The 24,888-nt window shown below is 35.9% G+C and overlaps 2 protein-coding genes across 2 annotated transcripts; one reads left to right on the forward strand and one right to left on the reverse strand.

The window, feature by feature from the left end:
• Positions 1-8,198: 8,198 nt before the first annotated feature.
• LOC137716611 (nuclear transcription factor Y subunit B-5-like) lies at positions 8,199-9,051 on the reverse strand. Its single transcript, XM_068456057.1, has one exon. It carries the CDS (start codon positions 9,011-9,013, stop codon positions 8,453-8,455), a length of 561 nt encoding a protein of 186 aa, XP_068312158.1. The 5' UTR covers positions 9,014-9,051; the 3' UTR covers positions 8,199-8,452.
• Positions 9,052-16,001: 6,950 nt separating this feature from the next.
• On the forward strand, positions 16,002-18,657 carry LOC137714661 (uncharacterized). Its single transcript, XM_068453817.1, has 2 exons — positions 16,002-16,613; positions 16,921-18,657. Exons 1-2 carry the CDS (start codon positions 16,002-16,004, stop codon positions 18,655-18,657), a joined length of 2,349 nt encoding a protein of 782 aa, XP_068309918.1.
• Positions 18,658-24,888: the final 6,231 nt, after the last annotated feature.

Genomic DNA, 24,888 nt, shown 5'->3' on the forward strand with positions numbered 1-24,888 from the left:
TTCATGTCGTATAGAGTAAATTACAATTCCGGGCTCCTCCACGACATGTCGTATAGAGTAATTGTTTAGAACACTATTCATGTTGTAATATGTACATATACACACACACACACATATTTATATGCAATCCTCCATTGCTAATGCATTTCTTTACATTTGTCTAGTAAAGCAGCAATTGGTCATTCATGCTATGTATTTTGTCTACAAGTCTTTCTTCCTTCTTTTCATGGTCTACCCTTATTTATATGTTCTTTCTCTAGGGCAATATATTACTGATTGTGCTATAATTTTATTAATTCATGTATCATATTATTAATAGACAACATGTATTGGGGAAATTTAGAAATATAGCAAATGAGAACCACCTAATGAAATATAGCTTATCTTTTCCAATTGTTATTAAATTAATCAAAATTAAAGTGAAAACAACTTAACTGCCCTTAAGTTAAAACTCTCTTCTCCTCCTATCTTTGGTGTTCGTCTCCTATGCTCAAATTAAGAGTAAATTGTAGCAATAGTTCCTCAACTTTAATTAAATTGTAGCAATAATCCCTCAACTAAAAATTCATTACCATTGATCCCTCAACTCATCAAAATGTGGTTATGGTCATTTTCGTCAACTTCGTTAGAATTTTGTCAAAATAAGTTATGTTAGAATGACCATTGCTACAATTGATGTCCCTCCAATCATAAAAAAACGTGTAGCTATGATTATTTTCGTCAAGTTTATTAGAATTTTGTTAAAATGAGTTATGTTGGAAGGATCATTGCTCCAATTATGTTAAAATTGAGGAATCATTTCTCCAGTTGGATTAAAGTTGAGGGACCAATGGTAATGGATTTTTAGTTAAAAAATCATTACTCCAAGTGAGTTAGAGTTAAGGGATCATTGCTACAATTTACTCCCGAATTAATTCTTGGCACACTTCCCAATCCCATCTTCCCAAATCGATTCACCAGAAACAAACAACTGAAAAACAAATCGAACCAAACATAAATTATGTTACTCATCTCTCAAAACCCCCGAGTATACCCAAATTCAATGTCATTTTCCGTCCTTTTTGTCCCATCATTTCTCATACAAATTCGAATTCCGATGGCCGGAACCCTATTCTCAAAGCTCTCCGACGACGTCATTCTAAATATCCTTTTCAAGCTCGAGGGGGACACGTGAAACTGGGCTCGGCTCGCCTGCTCATTCACCAAGTTCTCCTCCATGATTGGAAGACCAAGTGCTACAAGGTCATCCCTTCCGTCGTCTCCGATCTCCTTGGCAACTCCTCAAAGCCTCCTGGCAACTAGGCCGCCCTTCACAAGCTCGCTGTCTGCTGCCCCGACCTCCTCAACTCCGGCGTTCTCTTCGAGAACTCCGGTATTGGGATCGAGCGCGAGCTCGGTCCCGACGAGAATTAGTGGAGATAGGCACATCGCGCTCGGTCCCGACGAGAATTAGTGGAGATAGGCACATCCACAAAAACGGCACCTTTACGACGCCGTATGTGCTACAATTCTACCCAATAAAAAAAAAACCCCTAGGTAGATGGAGAAGGGAGAGTTTTAACTTAAGGGTAATTAAGTCCTTTTCACTTCAATTTGGTTAATTTTATAACAACTCAAAAAGATAGGCTTTTTTTGTTTTTTTTTTTTTTTTTGAACAAACGATATTATCTACATTAAGAAGGAGGTGGTGAATTTAGCCTTACAATGTGCTAGCAATAATATGGTTCAAACTCGAATTTGGTGAGAATCGAACCTAAAACCTCTTATTTACAAGTGAAAAAAAAATAGTTCTCAACGTGGCTATATTTCCCAGTATATTATGCTTTATATTATTTCTAATAATAAAAATATATACACCTAAAAGTTAATGTTGGTACCACAAGATTCCATAGTTAAGGATTGTAGCATTACCTTACAACAAAGTGCACAATTTCTTGATTATAATATGTATACAGTGATTACGGTAGTAAAATATCTTAAACCACTATCGTTTTGAACAGAACTAAAGTTAAGTGGGATTTTTATTCAACATTTGATGAGTACTTATTTTAATAGTCACTGATAATTAAACTACGATTTACTATCTAATAGATGATTAAAAAGTAAATATAAAAGTTGCAAAAATGCCAATTTTAATACGTACATCGTGGTGGCCGGCAAAAGTTGAGACCCTTCGTAAAGAAAAAGCACAATGTGCCATCTCTTTAGCACGTGTTGAGTTGGGGACTCAGCTAGGTGTCACATGGAGAACTCATGAACCACATGCCTCTGTCAGATTTACGGGTTTGGGAGGAGATTCCATGAAGTACGAGTTTTCTTTTATTTCCAAAATCTCAATTAGATATTTCAAGAAAATTTTTCCAAAGTCAAGAGAGTCGGGGGGAAAAATACATTTTATATTATCAAAACTAAAGGGTGAGTAAGTAGGTTAAATTTTACAATGGACTAATAAAAATTTGTTTTGAATTTCTCTTTGATGAGATTGAAACTAAACTTTCACTTATAAGTGAAAATAAATATCATTAAATCATAGTACTAAGTGATAATTAAAAAAAAAAAAAAAATCAAAGTATCAAAAGCTCACGAAAGCACTAAAGCAATTTCCACGAGTGAGAAGTGTAAGTGTGTGTGTGTGTGTGTGTATGTATATATATTTGTTATATTTAAAGGTTTTTGTTTTTTAATAGCGTAGCATACTTCACTCTACTGACTCTCATCACTAAACTAACTCTAGTTGCTTATGAAGTCAACGCATTTGCCTCAAATGGCATTTTCGTAATTTTATATTTTAAATTTATAAACATCGTAATATTTAAGGACGGGTCGTTACACTAATTTTCCGCAGAAAGTCCGTTACTTTCCCAACAAAAATCATTCTTTTTGCTAATCAAAGAATTGGAATGCAAGGATTGTCTTTGTAAGTACAACATTTCTCCATAATTTATTGTGTCTCTGGCTTTTTCTCTCATTTTCTCTCGTAATTTAGCTTAGAATAGTAATATCGCTCATAGCTACTTGCTCCTTCCCATAACACAACCCTAAATCTACAATTTTCATACTTGTTAACCCCTTCACTCTAGCTTGGGATTGGTGGTAGCCCCTTTTTCCCTCCCCTCCTCCTAGCCTCTTCTTCTTTTCTCTTTTCAGTGATCCTTACTCCCTATCACCTAATGTACCTAACTTCTCCTCACCGTCAATGTCCGTCTTTTAATTTTAGGGTTATTGGATTTGCTTTACACGTATGAATTTTCGTCCCTCTATTACTAAACTGCCTTTAAATTTTTATTTAATTTTACTATGTTGCCCGTGAATTTGTATTTTCTATTAAACTTGGGGAGATGTTATTTGCATCCATACTAATTGTGAAACTCTTTTTTATGAGAGAGTCTCTTTAGCATTTTTCTTTTTTGGGTAAATCTAAGTTTACTACCCTTAAATTTCGTAGTTTTCAACATTTGGTACATGAAGTTTTTTTGTCCCAGAAACCTAAAGTGTTAATTTTGGGACAGTCTCATACATCCGTTAGTTTGGCTGTTAAGTCTCTCGTTAACTCCTAATGTGACGCCCATGTGGACAATGACTAGGCGCCAAATGTCATTAAGTCTCCCGTCTTCTACCTCCCTTCTTTCCTCTGCAACCTGTACCCTCCAATTCTCTCCTCTGCAACCTGTACCTTCCCTTCTCTCATCTGCAACCCTCACCCTCCATTCTCTCATCTGCAACCCCCACTCATCATCCCTCCATTCTCTCTTCTGTAACCCACACCACCCTCCATCGTCTCCTCTGCAACCTACACCACCCTCTATCGTCTCCTCTGCAACCCACACACACCTTTCCTACCTTACCTCATCCCCGATCACTCCCTTCTTTCCTCTGCGCCCCCCACCCCCCCTCAAAACACTCTATACCCAACCCACCTTCACCCTTTTCACCTCCCTTCCTTTTTCTCTCCTCCATCCTCTTCATCTCCACCCTTTGCAAAAACCCTAATCCCCAAAATCTGAGGAACACAAACATCCAGGTCACCATACGTTCTACTTCTGTATTTCCCATCGTTTTTCGATCCTTCAACACCAACGCCCAAGTCACCAGCTACGATCAGGATGAAAGTTCAATCCCCGTCCGTTGCAGCAACGCCGACAGGTCTCCTTCCTGCTGCCGTGACCCCGGTTCCCCCTTTTTCTCAAGTAGTTGCTATCTGGTTCTCTTTTCTTTCCCCAATTATAGAAGTGGTTCTATTTGTTACTGATCAAATATTTGAAATTCTTAACTGGGTTTGGTTTTCGATGTCCTATCTCAGTAGGGTTTTCGTTTTGGTCACATTTCTAATTTGGGTTTTGTTTGTTTTGTGAGGTGCACTCAGATTTCTCCAATTAAGGTTATTCTTTTTCCACTCAATGTTTGAAATTCTCGATTGGGTTTGGTTTTAGGTTAAATTTCCCAAGGGTGAGGTGAAGAGGATGGAGGAGAGAATGGAGGGTGGTGCAGGTTGTAGAAAAGAGCAGGGAGAGAAGGGGTACAGGTTGCAAAACAAAGAAGGGAGGGAGAGGGTGTCGGAGGGAGGGGGGTGAAGAAGGTAGATGTGGGTCGGGTATAGAGTGTTGGGTGGAGGCAGAGGAAAGAATGGAGGGAGCGAGGGTGAGGTGAGGTAGGAGAGGTGGGTGTGGGTTGCAAAGGAAATGAAGAAGGGTGGTGCAGGTTGCAAATGAGAGAAGGGGGTACGGGTTACAGATGAAAGAAAGGAAGAAGGAGGTTAGGGGGAAGTAGAAGACGGGTAGGTTTTTTTTTTTTTTTTTTTTTGAATTTTTAATTTCCATGTGGACTCCTTAATGACACGTGGTGCCCAGTCATTGTCCACATGGGCGCCAAATCATCAGTTAACGGGAGACTTAACAGCCAGACTAACGAATGTATGAGACTATCCCAAAATTAACACCTTAGGTATGACTCTGGAATGAAAAAAAATTCATGTACCAAATGTTGAAAACCACAAAACTTGAGGGTAGTAAACTGAGATTTACCCAAATTTTAATTTGGTACTACTATCAGTCTCGATCCTTCATCCGTTAATAACAGTAAAATTGATAGTATTTGATTAAGTAAGTAAATTAGAAATTCGTTAATAAAAATTTATTACAAAGAAGCCCAAAGCCCAAGTAGAACGGAAAGGGATCCTCTCCGGATCTTTTCTTCCTAATCCACCAAATCAGGGGATCTGGGCCATTGAAATTTGATCCAACGACTATAAACAGAGGCCCACTTTAAAAGTTTTAAAAACTTTAACCATTGGATCAAATTTCAATTGTCTGGATCTCCTAATTTGGTGGATTAGGAGGAAGGGATCCGAAAAGGATCCCTTTCCAAGTAGAATTGCTAAACAAAGAAATAAATTAGCTTAGAGGCTTACACAAACAACTCGAGACCTAGCAACCCCAAAAATATCACTAAGAAGTAAACCAACAATTGAAGGAAGAGGGTCATCCAATATAATACAACCCAAGTCTAAAGACAAATTCAGTTTTTCCAAACCATCAGCCAACATGTTCCTTTCCCTATAAATATGGCTTAAATGACATTAATCAAATTGAGAAATCAAGTGATGACATATGTTGGAGAATAGGATCTATCATCGGTCATCTAACAAATTATATACATTTAATATATAGAATTATCCACTGTTAATATCAGCGAGGAATTTTGTGATAAAATCCAACACCTTACAATATGTGGTTAAGTTGGGAAATAACTAACTACTAAATAACTAAGCCTTCAAAAAATGGTGCATTGTCTTAAGTGATGACCTACTGAATACCGATCAGACTCTCGAAAAGTCATGTGTTAGCTCTAATATAATGACTTGACCAATTCCTAATGTGGGAATTGGTTTTCTTTGTGACCCCCTATGGAGCCACTCATGAGGAAGCGTGTTGGTGTATAAAATCTTACATCGGTCGGTCATATGACAAATATATACAATTAATATATGAGAGCTTTCACTCCTAATTTCACAGAGACCTTTCATGATAAAACCCAACAAGGAGTTTTCAGTCTTAATATCACCGAGACCTTTTGTGATAAAACTCGACACCTAACCATAAGTGATTAAGTTGGAATAACATCGATGATGTTGGTATTGAACCATATTGAGCCTTAAAATTTATCATCATCCATATAAAAAATCCATAGATGCAAATCATGCAACAACACATTTAAAGAGTGACAAAATTAATTAAGTAGGTGCATCATTGGACAAACAACTCTGTTTCATGCCTCATGGCATCTTAAATTTCCATCCATTGTCTCGCCTGTCTGCCTGTCTCAGATCTTGTATCATATCGATCGATCCTCTTTTCTTTTGGAGTTATCAAGGAACAAGAGGAGATGGTTTCTTTCAGATCGCAAATCTAATTAATATAAATTAGTACTTGACACTAGAGAACCCTAGAAACCCTAATACTTTATTCAGTCTCACTTCTCCCTTAGTTTGTCTCCAATTGCCAAGAAATCCTCACAAAATACTGCCATACAACTTCACATATTGGAGCTCAGTCATCCTCACGTGTGGGAAAATGATCCAAGCTCATTTGAATATATGTTAAAACCTTCGGCATGATGCAGACTTAATGGGGATGCTTAACGACAAATTAACCATGGAAGGATGAGCCGTGGCTGCTAAATTTGCTGTGGTCCCCGGTGAAAAAGTATGCCCTCGGTTGTCAAAGAAAACCCTAGCTACCCATTGACTAACATAATTAGCCTCATGATGTACATGAGTGATGGCTAATGTGGGTTTTTTAAAGTAATTAAGAAAATAACTAGCTAGAGTATGCATATGTATCCATGGTTAGTTAGATGACAAGCAGACAAACAGAGAGAGAGAGAGAGAGAGAGAGAGAGAGATTTACAGTAAGAGTACAAGATGTCCAATGCTCAACCAAACTGCATCATAAGTGCTAAAGAGTTGCATAAATAGGGTTTGATATCCAAGTCCAATATAATTAGTACTAATTACTTTGGTTCCAGGATTGATAATAAAACTTGAAAACATGGTTCTCAAAACCTTAATTATGCATTCTATTTCTCATGTAGATTTTAGTCACATCAGTAATATGTAATCAAAACATGGCTTAACTAACAATTGATGTCTTGAAAGAAAATTTCATTTTTATAAGGAAAAACCCTATATGTACACTAACAAATAAAATTTTAACTCAGAGAGTTTTTTTTTTTTTTTTGGGCATCAAATATTGATGAAATGAGATTACAACCAAAGGTAAAACTATGGTGGTTGAAGCTATGGGAGATAAGTAAGCTGGGTTACACATCAGGACACGTTCTCAGTCTGAATTTGCATCACTGCTCGGAGTAAAATTAACAACAAAGCATCAAAGTTTGTTTTGACAAATTCCAAAATTTGACAGGACAAAGCACCTTCGGATAGACTCTTCAAATTATTCTTTTCATATTCAAAGGAAGGCGAACGGGAAGGAGATAGATTTGAAAATAGTTTTAATCTAAACAACCAGATCGTATTCAAATGCAAACCAGTTCTCAAGAGAAAATGCATAGATATGATCTTCAAGTCTTTTTATTATATATTATCAGTAAGAAACCAAACCTAAAATCGAATTGAAACAATTGTTTTCCCCAAAGTAAAGATGGATCCATGTATAAAGCCCTAAGCATATCCAATTTCTTCCGTAATCGATCATAGCAGATCTAACTCGATCACACCAGAAAGATTGTGATCGGAACATGACTTAATTATCATCAAAATTGAGACGAGATTATGCACATTTGATTTTTGAGTAGATTTCATAATTAAGGGGCCAAAAAACTTAATGGCAGCTTGCACTAAAATCTGATGCTTAACTAATCAGATGCATATATGGTTGGTGATTCCAGTTTTTGTTGTTAGGGTTTCCATCGCCCTATATATGACATAAATTAGGGGGAAAGGAATATCCAGATCCCATTCACTAACCCTAAGCTTGAATTTAGGTTGCGGACAAAATTGAGAAGGAAAGATTAGCAAGATAATCTATGTTCAAGATTTCACAAGTTATTTACTTCTTGATCACGACTTAGAAAATTAACAAGTAGGAATACAGCTCAAAATGTATATCTCATATAATCACCTGCAATAAACTTCATATTTGAATTCGCTATAAAAACCTTCATATATATATATATATATATATATATTTGAATTAAAAGACAAATAAGTCAGTGGATTAACTCCAATTTCTCATAATTCTTGACCTAATTACAGTCAACCGAAGAAGGAACCCAAGACTTTATGAGCACGCATGATAACAAAAACCAAAAGCCTAAAATTAAACCTCCCCACTTAATTTTATATAGTCAGTACCTTCAACACATGAAATTTAATTAAGATCTAGTAGTACTAATTACTATATTAATTACCTCGCTTAATTCATATGATCAGTACTCAAAATCGCCGGGAGAGCGAGCTATTTCCCCTTTCCATATATGGAGGATTAGACATATCAGCTGCCGCTGTAGGAAATCTTGTCCTTGGTGGTGAAACTTCAGCTTTTTCCTCATTACTGTTAGCCTTACCTTGGTGAGCTGCCTTCTCGCCTTCCAATTCTCTGTACCTATGCAAGTACCTCTTCAGCGGTTCTGCGTAATCATCGAATCCAAGAGTTGCCAGAGCCCAGCAAATGTCATCCCCATTCACTGTCTTGCGCTTCTCTTTGTGGCACTTGTCAGATGCTTCTCCAGTCACAAAACTTATGAACTCAGAAACACATTCTTGCATGGTTTCTTTGGCTTCTTTCGAGATTTTTGCATTTGGGGGCAAAATCTGCTTCATGATCCGCCCAACATTAGCAATTGGAAGCAACCGATCTTGTTCCTTGATGACCCCCTCTTGATTATGAAGATGGTGGTGATAATCACTAGAGACATTACCACTACCACCTGTGAAATTGTACTTAAACCCTTCTCTATCAGCTGATGAATTATTGTTTCCTATATTATCAACCATCTCTATATTATGAAATTTTGATCCTCTCGAACACAGACACGTCGCTACCTAGCTCCTCTTTCACTTGCTAATTACTTGAGCTGCTTTATATAGAACCTTAGATGTCCATACAGGCATACTTATGTACATATGCACCATATCATATCATATGATGACATGGCATGCCTCGACAAATACCTGGTCAGCACAACAGGCAATTCTCTATGTTCGTATAATTGGCTTCTCATTTGTTTATTCCCTAATCTCACTCTCTCCCTCTCAAGTGAGGAATTTTTATCTGTACTATGAACATTTGTTATGTGATGTATTATTTCACGTGTTATAATATGAGTGAGCGATAAAGTCGATATTTCCCATTTTTAGAGTATATTAATAATAAAAACATATACATCTGTCATAATTTGACTGAAATAATAATAACAAGTGTGTTAGAATACATCGAAAAATCTCTCCTTAGATCACTCTATGTTTAGAGTTTTTTTTTTGTGGATCACGAAGCACTACTCCTAAGTAAAAGCGTTGGAGAATAGTGAAAGACTCAAACATATCAATTATGGAGAAAATGGTCCCCCCTTGGTCTTTCGTCGATCTGTTTTGATTAAAGCTCAATAAGATTAACAACTAATAATTAGTCTTTAAATAATGAACTGAAATCGAATTTGTGAACAAAAGTCATGCACGTGTAGTTGTTGCACTACAGATACAAACGAATTAAAACCTAAAAAGAATGGACTAATTGTAAATTTAAAACCCCAGTGTTTGATTACCTACTGCTAGCTCTCTAATTAAGGTTTTTACATGAGATTAGGTCACTCTAACAACAGAAAAACATAGTTCTAATCAACTTTTTACGGTGACAGCCACGTCCAGGAATTCTGGATTGATTTACAACATGCATTGATAATTCGTTTGCCTAATAAGAGAACTATTATTGTTAGGTTTTGTAGGGGTTGGCATGTGGCAGTTCGCGGTAGTTGATCTAGCTAGGGTTTGGGGTTTTATATAACCATGGATACAATTTACTTGGTGCAAATCAATTCACATGTCCTAATCTTGATTATTATGCTTAATGGAGAAACCTCCCCGCACCCACCCTTGTGAAAATGACTTAGTTATATATAATTTATTTGGGCTAGTCACTTTGCAAAGGTTCAATTATCTAATTATATTTTCATTTTATAATTACTAAGTTTCTTTTTAAGTATGCAACTTAGCGATAAGTATGGATGCTTAATTATAAATCTCAAAAATCAAAGAATCATCTGGAAAAGAAACAGGAAAGGAGGCAAAAGAGGGTCATGAAATTATTCGACGCTAAAGTCTTTTGCAATGAAATCTGATTCGTTTCGTTAAATTATGATAGACGTTAAACAGAATATTGAGCAAATTGTCTGTAACCATACATTTAATTTCTTTTTAACATATGTATTAGTGTTTTCAAATTGTCCTCGACAAATCATGAGAAAGAAACATGTATGACACTATTACTCATATGCATATGTTGAAGAACATCAAGTCATAATACTCAATTAATTAAATCTAAGTAGCCTATGAATGGAAAAACATGTGCAGTCAACGACAACACAAACCCGTTGATCTATGCAGGAAAACATTATGTGTTGCGGTTGTTCTAATAAAAAGTCATAGACACTTATCTTAACTTATGCAGTCACATTTCTCCATATAATCTTGATCGTGAGACGACCTAGCTGCCTTAAAGGGGATAACACTAATTTATAGATGAGCTGAGGTCTGCCTGAAGATGAAAAGGACAATAAACTTGCCAAATTGGGCATTTTATATATAAATTAGAGCCAGACATAGAGAAGGTTCAGACAGAAAAAACTAAGAAATTACACTTATTTATGACGTCCTTTGAAAATTAATTTGCAGGGTAAATTGGAAGCTAAGACTTACACAATATATCCCTTTCAGTTCCTGTCTGAATGATGTAATTTAGCTAGCTAATGAAGAAAATTCAAAACATTATGTAGTTCAGTATTTTTTTTTTCTTTTTTCTTTTTTTTTTTTTGAAAAACCTCAACAGTACGAGGAAAATTTATTGATATGAAAAAAAGAAGTTACACCTAATCAATGAATACACCTCATCCGTCATAAAGTAAGAAAAATAAAATACAAGAAAAATGGGACATAAACTTTACCTCACTTGAAAAAGAAAATACAAGAAAAAGAGGGAGTGGACATAGGACCAAACCCCTTTAAAATAAAATTTAAAAGGTAAGAACCTGCAAGACAAGTTGCAAAACAAAAAAAAGGGAAAATCTAAAAAGATTAGGTAAAAAAGAAAATCACACATCAAGAAGGGAAGTCCAAAATGAAGTTGTATGCAATGTTTTAAATACATGAAAACGCGTTGAGTTAATTTGTTGTATGAAAAACATTATGAATTAATAAATAAGGGTTTTGTTTACTACATTCTCAAACCTTGTAATTTGTGACTTTGTTGTTTGAGAATGCCCTCATCCATGCAGATCTCTAGCTTTGTCGTTGGCGACCAAGGAGGAGAAAAAGAACCAGAAACAAAACAAGATATCACTCTAAAAGAGTCACTTTCAAGCCATAAATTGTGCCAATCTGCAGGAGCCAACTCCACAACAAGGATGACAACATGAAGCTTGTCTCTGATATGTGGGAAACAGCCCAACTCCTTATAAATGTTTTAAAAACTTTTGATAACAAACGTTTCTTCACATCCTCACTGTCATTGCATGTACTGCTTCTTTAATTTTACAACTTACATTACTTCTTTGAGGATAGAACATATTGGATGGTGATAACAAAAGCTAAAGCTTAATAAGGCTGCAACTTTTTACATGCATATTCGTAATTAAATGTATACTTAATTCTTGAAATTAAAATTTAACAATGTCAAAAGAATATATCCCAGGCAATAATATATACCACCACATCTTTGTAAATATATATATATATATATATATATATGTTCGTCCCATAGTTACTGCTAGTGGCAAAAAGGTACTGCTTTTGGAGTTCAAGCTTAAACCAATGTTTCTGCTTCTTCCCGTACGATTTCTCAGCGTGAAACCACTGTTTAGAGAACATGAATATTTGTGGTTGTTCAATGAAAATATATACCTACTCTCAAATCTGGTCGATCAGCAGGCAGATCGTGCTAAAAAGTACAAGGATAAGGACACACACACTCATGGCTCTCATATCTTCCAAGTATGCTATTAGCTAGTCATTTTGGTTTTTATTAACTACCACGAAAACTAATTAGGCTTGAGAACCCTAATTCCAATATTTCTTACTTTTCCAGCACAATCATCATCGTTGCGTGATTATTTTGGGAACTCGGTGGGGTAGAACATACATTTCTCTCAATCAACTAATGATGTGAGATTAAGACAGTTCTAAGTTTTTAGAGGCTTAGTCTGAGGACAAAAATTAAGTGGACCTCAGAAAAATGCGCATCGTATTGTCATATACAGTTTGGGGCCACACCTTCCTACTTTCGTTGGATTCTCCAATTTACTTGCTCTAGTGGGCATCTTTGTTGCTCCGATTAATTTTTTTAAAAAAATTAGGGTTTTGGTACGTAAAGTACTGCCATTATATTTCCTGTTTCCCAATTTTATGTATACTTTCTTTAGGTACCTTAACCAAAGCATGACTAATCACAAGAATTTAGGAAAATCAATATGAAGAAACAAACGAAATCGCACTCAACTTTTGTGATGGTAATTTTGACATTTCTCTTTTAATTATTCTCTTCAAAGCGTATATAAGTGACAAAAAAAAATCACATAATTAACCAATATAATACACTCTTGAACCATTTTGACGAACATAATGGCCTAGTGTGTGTGTGTGTGGCACCACTTTTTTTTACACATGTTTTTGTGGAGTTGACTTCGTAATGTATTTTAACAATCTGAACTGTCTTTCTTTTAGGTATTCCCTAGCTAAAAAATCATGTCTACCAAAAATCATCTCAATCTGAAACTATATGACTGTTGGATTAGGAGTTTAGAGTTTCTTTGTGGAACTGCATTCATCCATTTTATTAACTATAAATAAATGTCTTAATGGCAAGGTTCTAAAAATCGCTAAGCGTTAGTTGGGCGGCGGACAGGGGCCTAACGCCTAGGCGGCCCAGGCGGATTTATGTAAATTTATTATATATCTTGTAAAGAAGTGCCTATTTACACCTAAAAAAACTATACTTGTATGGATAATAAAAGAATGGACTAAATTCTTCTTGTTCATGATCCTAGCGTTGGATTGGACATAGACTAAATTATTTAACCTTGTTGTATCTAGTTTATTTCTTTTCTTTGTATGTATCCCCTCAAAAGTGCTCCAATTCGTTTCACTATTGGATGAACTTGTAGTAAATCCATCATTTGCAAATTTGGCGGCGGACAGGTTGGCGTCGCGCAGCAAGACAAAGATGTGCAATGTCATATGGGTCAATAGACCTCCATCTTCATTGCTTTTTGTTTTAAATAATGATGGATTACCTTGTCCTCCTTGGACTTTTATAGTAGTGGAGGGGGCGATGCTCAAATTCTGTTCTAGCATCTTCACTCCTTAACCCCTTCGCTGCTTGGTTTTTTGTTGGTTAGTTGTTGCTAGCCTCGGTGTAGGCTTCTTGTAATGTTGTGGTTTCTTTGCCTTGGTAATATTATTCCCAGTTTCCAAAAATAAATAAATAAATTTGAGGGATTGTGAAAATAAATGGTCATACGTGGCATTTAGGTACTGCAGAGTCCTTCTGTTTCGACGTCATGGTGAAAAAGTTAGAATGAACAATGTTGCAAATCCAACATTGTTTGTACAATAAATTATTATCTGATATTGGAACATAGGTACATGAATTTCGTATACCAAATCAAGAGAAGTATCTAATCGTCTCTTTTTTATAGTAATGTTTTTAAAACCTAATCTCGCTTTTTTTTTCTTTTTTTTTTTTTTTTTGGTAAACACCTAATCTCGCTTTACGGCAAGTAAAATGGTCATGTTATAGCTTCGAGAGATGGAGTCAATGTTGTTATATACTTCTGATGGACGAAATCCTGTGGTGGGGTTGATGAGTTTTTCTTTTTTTTGTCCTAAGTTCTTTAAGGTTTTCTCAAGATTTCTCAATTTTAAGGGCGGAGCTAGGAATATTATTAAGGATGGGCTATGTTTTCCTTTTTGTTCAAGATAGGTTAATTTTGCTAGAAAGAAGTTTGTGCTAGTATTGAAATTAAAAGAAAACTAATGAAAAAAGGTTGAAAACTTTGAGTTTTAACAATAAGGACAAAATAAAAGGTAAAATGAATAGTATCAGAATTGACTTTTTAGTGTAAAAATGTGGTTTTCGTTAAAGTGAACAGTATCGGGAACTTTTCGTTAAAGTTCCCTTGAATTAAACTACTTTTTTCATGCAATTTTTCAGAAATCCAAAATTAGCCCTCGGCCGCAGCTTACTCGAGCTAGCTATACCTTGATCTTGTGCTCTTTGAATTGCAATTTCTCCTTTACTATTTGATAACGGATGGGAGTATTATGACTTTTCTCGAGTGCCAAATAACAACCCCAAAATAAAATTGAGTTTGTTAAAAAAAAAAAAAAAAAAAAAAAAAAAAAAAAAACTATTATTATTACCCATTCATAGACAAAGAAACAAAATTAAAAAAACTTGACCAAGGGTGTTTTGGTAATTCAGTCAGTATAAATAGAAGCTTCGCCTTTATTTCTTTCTATTTGCTCTTTATTTCTTCTCGTTTTTTCTGTGCCTCTTCCTTTGCAAGTCCTCGAGATTTCAACTTCCTCTCTACATCCATGAAAGCTCAACTCTCTCGCCTCGTGTAAAAAGGTAAAATCTTTCTCTCTCTAAAATGCTTCTGTCATTCTTTAACATCTCTCTCTCTCTCCCCCCCCCCCCCCATTTTCTTTAATTAATATATATATTCTGTATTTCTTTTCTTTCTTTGATATTCTTGTTTTCTTTGAAAAAATAGTTGACAATCGAGGTTAATGCAACAGGAGCATTTACCCAGGTTCATTTTTCTCACGTGGGTTTAAACGTGATCAACTTCTTCCATGGCCATGGAGGTTTTAGATAGTTTATGAGCAAATATTCTCTCTCTTTCAATCATTCTTTAGGAAAATTAATAAAAATAGCTTGAAAATTTTGAGTTTTAACAATTATTGTAAAATAAAGAGTAAAGTGAATAGTATTGAATATATTGACTTTATAGCATAAAAATGTGGTTTTTAGTTAAAATGAAAATTACTGGAAGTTTTACGTTAAAACTCCCTCGTTCTTTTGCATGCTTTGCTCTCGAGCCTCGTTCTGTTCATATTTTGACAGTTTGTTTTACTGTTTAATATGTATAACTTAATCTTGATGTTCTTATTTATATTTCTTTTAATTATTACTTCAAAATGAGTACTCGATAGCTATTTAGTTGATTTATTTTACTTGGGTTTCTTTAATTTTGCTCATTTTTCTTTAATGCCTGATACTAAAAGTATGATTCATTTTGCTGCATAAAGTTGTTTGCTGATCTGCATTTGCATAATTGGAAATTTTCTTATGGAAGCATGCTTGTTTTTCGGGATAGTGTTCTTTTCGTATTAGTTGCGGCTTGATTACCTAACTTCTGATTTAATCTGTGATGAACAATGCATATAATTATTAGATTCAGAGAGCTTATTGGCACCAAAATTGACAATGTTCTGGCTTTTTCGGGTTACCGCTCTTTTCGTATTTGGTTGTTGGTTGATTAGTCCATTTGTGATGAACAATGCATTTAAATTATTGAGTTCAGAGAGCTTAGTAGCACCGAAATTGAAAATTTTCTGATCCTGTTTCAGTAGATTTTGTAATAAAGGTACAAGCTTTTGATGTTTTTTTTAATTGGGATGTTGCAATTAATACTTTGATGTAACAGACAGTATGTAATTTCAAGTTTTTCTGTTTTGGCACATAGGTTTTAAGCATTTGGATGACTGCATGGAGAATGTCACAGATAAATCTGCTGTACATCCACAGGTGGTTCCTCGAATCGGAAATGAGTATCAGGCAGATATTCCACCGTTGATTGCTAAATTTGAGCGGTTGGAGATTACAAACAAGCATGCTGATTCAGAAGTCCTTGATCTGTCATTTTCACTGGGATTACCTATCCCATGGAAAAATTGTGAAGCTGGAAAGTTCAAGGGAAATGTAGAGTCTGTTGGAAGCAGTAAAGAAAATGAAATTTCAGAACTTGAAGTTAAACCTCAAAATGCTGTGTTGGGAGATGCAAAGGATGTCGAAGACTCTCAGATCAAACCTTCGAGCAAAATTGAGGAAGATAGTTTTCTCCTCAGTCTGTATATATTTGGGAAGAATCTTACACTTGTGAAGCGATTTATTGGAAGTATGGATATGGGGGATGTACTGTATTTTTACTATGGAAAGTTCTATAGTTCTGATGGATATCGCAGATGGTCAAAGTGTCGGAAGTTAAAAGGTAACCCCTGTATACAAGGGGAAAAAGTGTTTACGGGGTGGAGGCAGAAGGAACTGTTATCAAGATTGTTTTCTCGTGTGTCCAAGGACTGCGAAGATATGCTGATGGAGGTAGTGATTTCAATGTTATTTTGCACTAGTTGTGTCCTTATCTGCTTGCAATGAGTGGGAAGATGAATCATCGTATAAGAATGCATCATTAGGTATCAGTGCAACTTTCATGTTTAGAATGCATTGTTCGTATAATTTTTCTTTGCTGACGTGCATACTTCTGGTGGCTTCTTGAATGTCATGTTCTTGTGTTAACTTCATGATATTGTTTCTGTTGTGATTTGCACTTGCAGCTAGATGCATGAGTATGGTAAGGAAAACGTATGATCTGTTCCGAAAACCTAACAAGTTTCTATCTTTTGTGCAGAGTTCGAGATGTTTTGCAGGGGGAAAGATTTTATTTGAAGAATATATATTCAAGTTAAAGGACATTGTTGGCGTTTGTATGCTTATAGAAGCAGTAGGTATTGGAAAAGGGAAGCAAGACCTTACTGGCACTACTTTGAAGCCAACAAAGAACAGTCTTGCCATCTCTTTTCGTCCAGAAGTACCGATTGGAAAAGCCTGTTCCTCCCTTACAACGCCAGAGATCATCAAGTATCTAACAGGAGATTTTAAGTTGAGTAAAAAGCGGTCGAATGATCTTTTCTGGGAAGCTGTTTGGCCCCGTCTTTTAGCACGAGGATGGCATTCCGAGCAGCGTAATCTGTCTTTGGTGTTTCTTGTACCTGGTATAGAGAAGTTTTCAAGGCGCCTTGTGAGAGGTAATCAGTACTTTGATTCTGTCCATGAGGTCTTGAAGAATGTGGCGTCTAACCCCGATGTTCTTGAGCTTGATAATGAAGCAGCTAAAGGCAGAGAAGAGGAATCAGCTAAATTCAATGAAGTTGATATGTTAAATAAGCAACACCGTCATTACCTCCTTCCACACAGGAGCACAAATGGGGATAGAGATCTAATGAAGTTTACAATTGTGGATACAAGTATGCTTCATGTAGCAGAAGCAGAACAATCGAAGGTACGAAAACTGAGGAGTTTACCTGTTCAAACTGAAAGTATAAGTACTCCCTCCAATCCTTTTACTGAAACCGAACAAGATATATATGAAGAGTCAAAAGATGATGCAGAAGAAAAAACTACCTCAAACCCCACGGAGGATATAATTGACAGGACAACATTTCTCGACTCCTCAGATTGCGTAACTAGTATCCATGAATCTCAATGTTTAAATCTTCTCAATGACAAGTCTCCAAGCAAGGCAACGAATTATAACTACATCCCCACGACGAAGTCAGATGATTTGAGATATTTGGCCCCTGAAACAAAACAGAAGGATTTGACTGATTGTAATGATGGAGACTCAAGCTCCAGTGATGAAAATGTGTCTGTGAATAAGAAGCTAACTCCAGATGAGCCCCTTGTCGAATCAAACTTACATAGTTCGCGTGTAGGCCAGCACAGAGAAGCAGCTTCCGAAAAATCGCAATGTTGGATATGCATTGACTTGAACCTTCCTTATGTTCCAACAGATGTGGACATTGATAAACCCTTGATCAAGGACACAAAGCAAAATAATGACAACGCAAGTGCAAACGGGTCAGCATTTGATTCATTTCTATCCAAAACAAGCGAGCAGCCTGAGCCACCGAAGCTTCCTGAACTGTTGACCAAGGACATGATGCAACATAATGACAACTCAGGTGCAAACAAGTCATCATTTGATTCATTTCTATCTGAGACAAGCCAGCTTGAGATACCGAAGCTTCCTGAACCGGTGATCAAGGACGTGGCACAAAGTAATGACGACTCAAGTGTGAAGAAGACAAGTAGTCTATCAGAAACAAGGAAGCAGCCTTTCATTAAGAGCCAGAGGCAGAGTACAAGGAACCAGCCATTGACCACGAAAGTGCAGGAAGCTCTTGAGCATAATCTCTTTAGGACAAGGAGGAAGAGAAAGGGTGAGACATTACAAAATAAGTCAACAACACCAAGGTCTCAAAGAGCTCGGGGAAGCTCTATCGTTGGTGCAGCTTTTGATGATAGTGTTGTTGCTAATGCTGCAGACGCAAGGATAGAAGATGAACATTCGGATAGAGGTTTGTAACATTGTATGTACAGCGAAAAATGCCAACCCGGTTAGAGCATTCGAATATTGCACAAGGAGGTCCCTTGAGGCAAATTCACTATTTGTTCAATGAGGTAGAGCAGATTGTTTGAGGTTGTGCTGAATGGGGTTGATCGGAAAAGGCGTTTCGCACCCGCATATGGTCTCCCGGAATTCAAGATGTGAGTATAGAGTTGTCCGGTTTGACTCAATTTTCTGAAGCTGCAAAATTTTCTGAAGCTTTTGCAGCTTCATCATGTAAATTGTACAAGTGAAATCATGAAGGTGTTTTTTTTTTTGTACCTAACTACTTGCTGCACAGAATATACACAGACATCCCCAAAAAGAAAAGGAGTGCGACAACTTCGTGGGCTGGGCCGAAATCTGATGAGCCTACCAATTTTTACTTGGGCCTAATACATCAATAGATTAAGCTGGGCTGGGTGGATATCAATTTTATAGTCTAATCAAAATGGACTTGGCCACTTGGCCGAGTTCATAAGAAAATCTATCATATAGCTCGGGCTATCATCATATTGTGAATACAACACTTGTATAATGCGAGTCGCATTCTTAAACCTCATGATTCAAGAAAATTGTGGCAACTCACTTTTTGATTTAATCTGAAGGTAGGTGGTTGTTAAATTTTTGTTGTTGTGCTCTTTTTCATTATTTGGTTAAGATCGAACAATGGGTGACCGCAGTTTCTTTGGACTTGGGGATTTCGGAGAATAGGACTATGTATAATGAAGTGTGCTCCTCCATGCTCCCTCATTTTCACCAAAATTCAAATATTCCTCCCCATTATTAAACCTATTTTCTAGTCATTGTCCCACTCATTGTAAACTTGGTTTTTTTTTTTTTTTTTTTTTTTTTTTTGAATGCATTAATATTTTTACACTAGGGGAGGGAGAGTTCGGCTAGGCTACATAATGAGCAACCTAATTTGGTATCGAATTCGTCATCCACGAGATTCGAACCTAAGACTTTTCACTTCCAAGTGAAGAAGAATACTACTAGATCGTAGTACTGAGTGACCATTGTAAACTTGTTAGAATCTACAATATTCAATAAATAAAGAGACTGATTCCAAAATTACATTTTACTTGCTCCTTAAAAAAAACTAAGCCTTTTTGAAAACTCATTGATTTTGTGGATTTCTACAAAAATCGTCATAAAACCTATTCCGTGGTGCCGAACCATAAACTTCTTGAAATTCATGTGAGATTTTTTAACTCCTGAAAATCACTTAGCTAATATATAATATTAATCTCTATTTTCAGCTTACAAATCCATCAAATATACTTTTGGACTCAACAAATGGTAAGAGCGTTTCGAAGGGGCTTATAAAAAATTTCTTCATGCCCCCACATATCTTATGAAACTTAATAGTTGCATTATTCACCAAACACATCATAAAAATTATTTTCGTGTTATCCTAAACCCATCATAAAATTTTGCAAGTGTCTACAAAACACATCATAAAATTTATATTTATTTTTGTGTTATCCTAAACCCATCATAAAATTTTGCAAATCTCTACAAAACACATCATAAAATTTATTTTCGTGTTATCCTAAACCCTAAACCCTAAACTCTAAATCCTAAACCCCAACCTAAGCTTCTTAACAGTCATGTAGAACAACTTAAAGATTTTCGATCCAAGAAATCACTAGCCCCGCGTTTGTAGGGCAGATCATCTCTACAAAAGTAACATTACAAGTTCTTGCTTGAGTTGTTAAGGAACCCCGCAAATTTGTAACCAAAAAATGGAAATTAGTAACGCAAACTTAACAAAGTTGCTCGATAATTACGCAAATGTGGAATATACTTGATATCGGTGCCTGCTTAAACCTAAAACCGGACAAACCCTGAAATGGAAATCCAATTGACAAAGTTGAAGCTTGATGGTTGACTACAAATCTAAAATATCCTTCCCATCTCCTTAAAATTCTTTCCATTTTGTTTAAATTTTTCGATGTCCATATCAAAACCCTAATAAGATAAACCCTAATTTGCTTTTGTTTATGCAAACATCGTTTTCAAACTTTTCATTACACAATATAATACATATATTATGCCTTGTCCGTCTTTTGTGTTGGTTTTATCCATGGGGCTCCTTTGCTCGTGTCAATTAGCAATTCATGAGTCACTAGTCTTAATATGTTATGAAATTTAATTAGCATCCTAATGCTGCTTCGGTCCGTAAATTCGGTTTTAATCATAAGATAATCAAGGAAAACATGGAGGAATGCGTGGTGATGTTTGGATCCCGTTGTTTTTACATTGTTGTGTTGATGTTAGCTTCCTCAATTGCATCGACCTTCCTCGATGATTACTAAGCAATCTCTTTGTTACCATTTGGAATGATTAGAGATTTGTGATCAAGAAATGGAATCTGGACTCTTAAAGTTTTGAAATTATTGACCAAGTATTTATAATTTGAACCATGTTTGATATTCTAGCTTCTGTCTCCTTATTGTTTTCCATTTTATAGGCTACCTACTTGTTTTTTCCCATTAAGCTTCTGAAAAGCTCAAGGATAAACTGCATGCCCACATTTCTTTAATTTATGTGCGCACATATATACATATATACATATATATATATATATATATATATATATATATTCCTTTATTTTAATTTATTCCTTTTAATTAAAACAGACAAATTATATGTAGTGAAGATACAGATTAGTATTGGTTCTCCCTTAAGTTATGGGTAATGGGGATATTTACATGAACTGAGCTATAGTAAAAGCGATTACGCACACGCATATAATTGTTTAGAATTACTGACTTGATGTGGTAACGAGTAGACAACTAACATTAGATGTTCTCTACCATGCACTATCAAATTTTCATATGATATTATTTGCTACCTAACAATATTCATCACATCAAAATTGCTGAGATTAATTAATAATTTATAGGTAGGAAATTAAATATAATGTAAGAGGAATTGTAGCAATGGTCTTTTAATTTTTACTTAATTGGAGTAATGATCCATCAACTAAAAATCCGTGATCTTGGTCCCTTAACTCATCAAAACATGCATCTATGATCATTTTCGTCAACTCCGTTGGAATTTATGTCAATATGAGTCATGTACCATATACGGAAGGCTAAATCAAGGGAAAAATATGGAAAACTAAATGAGAAAATCGTAGCAAAGATCCCTCAACTTTAATCCAATTGGAGAAATGGTTCCTCAACTTTAACTTGATTGAAGCAATGATCTCTCAACTTTAATCAAATTATAGTAATAGTTTTTCCAACATAACTCATTTTTACAGAAGTTCTGATAGAATTGATGAAAATGATCATAGATGTACGTTTTGATGAATTAAAGGACCAATGGTCACCTCTATGTACATGTAGGTCACATAATATAATGTAATGAATATAATTTGTGCTTAGTGTTCTTCTTCAAGATTAATAATTATCTTAAGCTCTTAGCTAATGTCGTTACGGTCACATCCCGGCCCGGGGTGGATCACTTCCCCGGCCCGCTCCGCCACCGTAGCACGATATTGTCCGTTTTGGGCTTACTATTCCCTCACGGTTTTGTTTTTGGGAACTCACAAGCAACTTCCCAATGGGTCACCCATCATGGGATTGCTCTAGCCCCCTTCTCGCTTAACTTCGGAGTTCCTACGGAACCCGAAGCCAGTGAGCTCCCAAAAGGCCTCGTGCTAGGTAGGGATGAGAATATACATTTAAGGATCACTCTCCTGGGCAATGTGGGATGTCACAGTTACTCTCATTCACATTGAACTTGACCTAGAAAACAAAGCAGCAGCATCTATTATATGTCATTAATTAAATTGTCAATAAATCTTTTAAATAAAACAAACATGGACTTTGTTTGGTTCATCTTCGATCGTTTGGAAGTAATAAGACAAATAGGGTTCGGCAACTCTCAACTAATTAATGTGATTAAGCTTAAATTAGTTGTGCAATTTTTGCTTAAGATACCTTAGGGTTCATAATTACTGACGTAGGTTTGAATTAAACTGATTGATCTCAATAGGTAGGGATGCATGGTAAAATACAAGGGGATCTAGTCAGGAAGGTTTGTTATGAAAGAACGATAGATAGTGCAATAAAAGTTGAATTATATAGCTTGGAAAAGCATGCAGATGCATGCTCATTCTTAAAATGCAGTTTTACTTTGAACTTAAGAAATTACTCCATTCTTTCAATAGCTATATTTCTTCCTATCTAAACTATACTATATATATGTAGAACCTAAAGGCTAAAGCTACGGGGAAGATAAGTTTGATTAATTAGGACATTGTCTAGACTTTAGTGAATGTCTTTGGAGAGAATTTTTTTACCCAAAACACAGGCACGTGATATTATTGATGTGAGTGAAACATCACCTTGTCACGCATGCATAACATAACACACATAATGGTAGACCCCACGCGGTGAGTGTTCGTGGTACATGCAAAATTTATCCACCCTTTTATGTGCTAAGTTTTACCAAAAGCCAGATATTATTTCTTTTTAATCATCACTTTTTTTTTTTTCTTTTTTTTTTTTCTGTTGACTTTAATCTTCTTAGAGCAAGTTCACCGAGGACATTGAGGCTGAAACCCAGCCGCCAAAACAGCCCGGCAGCTAGCCAATCTCCTCCAGCCTAGACCCGTAGGCCGGTTGATAGCCTAAGCCGTCCCATAGGCCGGCCCAAAATGTGCTGAGCCAAGGCTTGGCCTATGTGATGTCATGCTAACGCCAACTTCACGTCATATGCCCTTTTAAATTTTTTTTTTTGGTGCTAGGCCAGTGGGCGCACGTCCCTAACAAGAAAATGCGGGCGGGGTCTGCATGCGCAGGTGCACCAACGGCTCTTACGGGGAGGCCAAGTGGCTCGTTCTAGGCCGTTGAATTTCCAACGGCTAGTTTTTTGGACCGTTGGATTTCCAATGGTAAAAAAAATTTTGAATTTGAAATCCAATGGCTAGTGATGTGGCGAGATCTGGACCGTCCGATCCAACGATCAACGATCCACGTTTTTCAGCCTGATTTTTTTTTTTTTTTTTTAAAGTTACAATGGTCAGAATTATGACTGTTGGCCACATGTCAACATATAGGCTGTTGGATTTGAATCTTTTTCAAATCCAACAATCCAGATTAATTAACTAAATTAAAATTAATAAAAAACTATTAAAATTTGTTAAAAAATACAGAAGAAATTAAACAAAATTATTATTATTTTTCTATAAATACCTAATCCTCATATTCCACCTTACACCACATTTCAATATTTTCAACACTTTCTAACAAAACTTTCTTATACTTTTTTGTGTGAAAAAAATGGCTACGTGGAAGCTCATCGAAGATGTTACGTTGTGTGAATGCTGGGTTCAAGTCACTCATGACCTGATTACGGGTAATGAGATGGAGGTGTGAGAAATGTGGAGTAGAATTACGGAAGCGTTTTGCGCTATACATGGAAAAGACTCCACATGCAAGCATCCGCAAGGCAACAATAATTTTTTGCTCAGGAAGAAGACCTTGAATATGAAAAGCATATTTTTTTTTACATAAAGTATGGATAATGGTTGCAAATAGCACTCATGATTTTGTCGAACAAATTTCGTTGCATTCTAAAATGACATCTAACAACATGATCAGGGAATACACAATTGAGGATAAAATAATATTCCAAGAAACCTTTACCTCGTTTTTCCCTCTTTCTATCCAAGTTTGCAGCACGTCTGGGTTTGGATATTTGACACACAGCTTCCATGACACGGTGGGAATGTGAAGCTCTCTCTGCCTTCTATGTTCATCATCCTCATCCTCCTCCATTGTGAAAGCCTTATCTCCACCTTCCTCGAGATTGAACAATTCTTCTTATTGTGCTAACAATCTTTTATGTTGCTCCTCAAACTATTTGGACAATCTCCTTGAAGAAGACATTGTAAGAACTCAAGATTTAAAAACGATGAAGAAGAATTATGAGCTAAAAAGAAGGATTGAGTTTGGTGTGTGAATGATGATGGATGTAGGGATGTAAGGTTTATATGGACAAAACAAGAAATGATGATGTTCTGGACACTGTCACGTGACACTACGTGATTGGTCATGTGTGTCTACAGACATAAATATATATATATAGTTAAGGAAAGGTAAAGGTTTTTTTTTTTTTTTTCTATTTTTTACAGGCGATATTTTATATTAACTCATTTGAATTATAAAAAGGGAAAATTGGGCGTAAATG

The sequence above is a fragment of the Pyrus communis genome, chromosome 14, assembly GCF_963583255.1.
Source record: "Pyrus communis chromosome 14, drPyrComm1.1, whole genome shotgun sequence".
NCBI lineage: Eukaryota > Viridiplantae > Streptophyta > Magnoliopsida > Rosales > Rosaceae > Pyrus > Pyrus communis.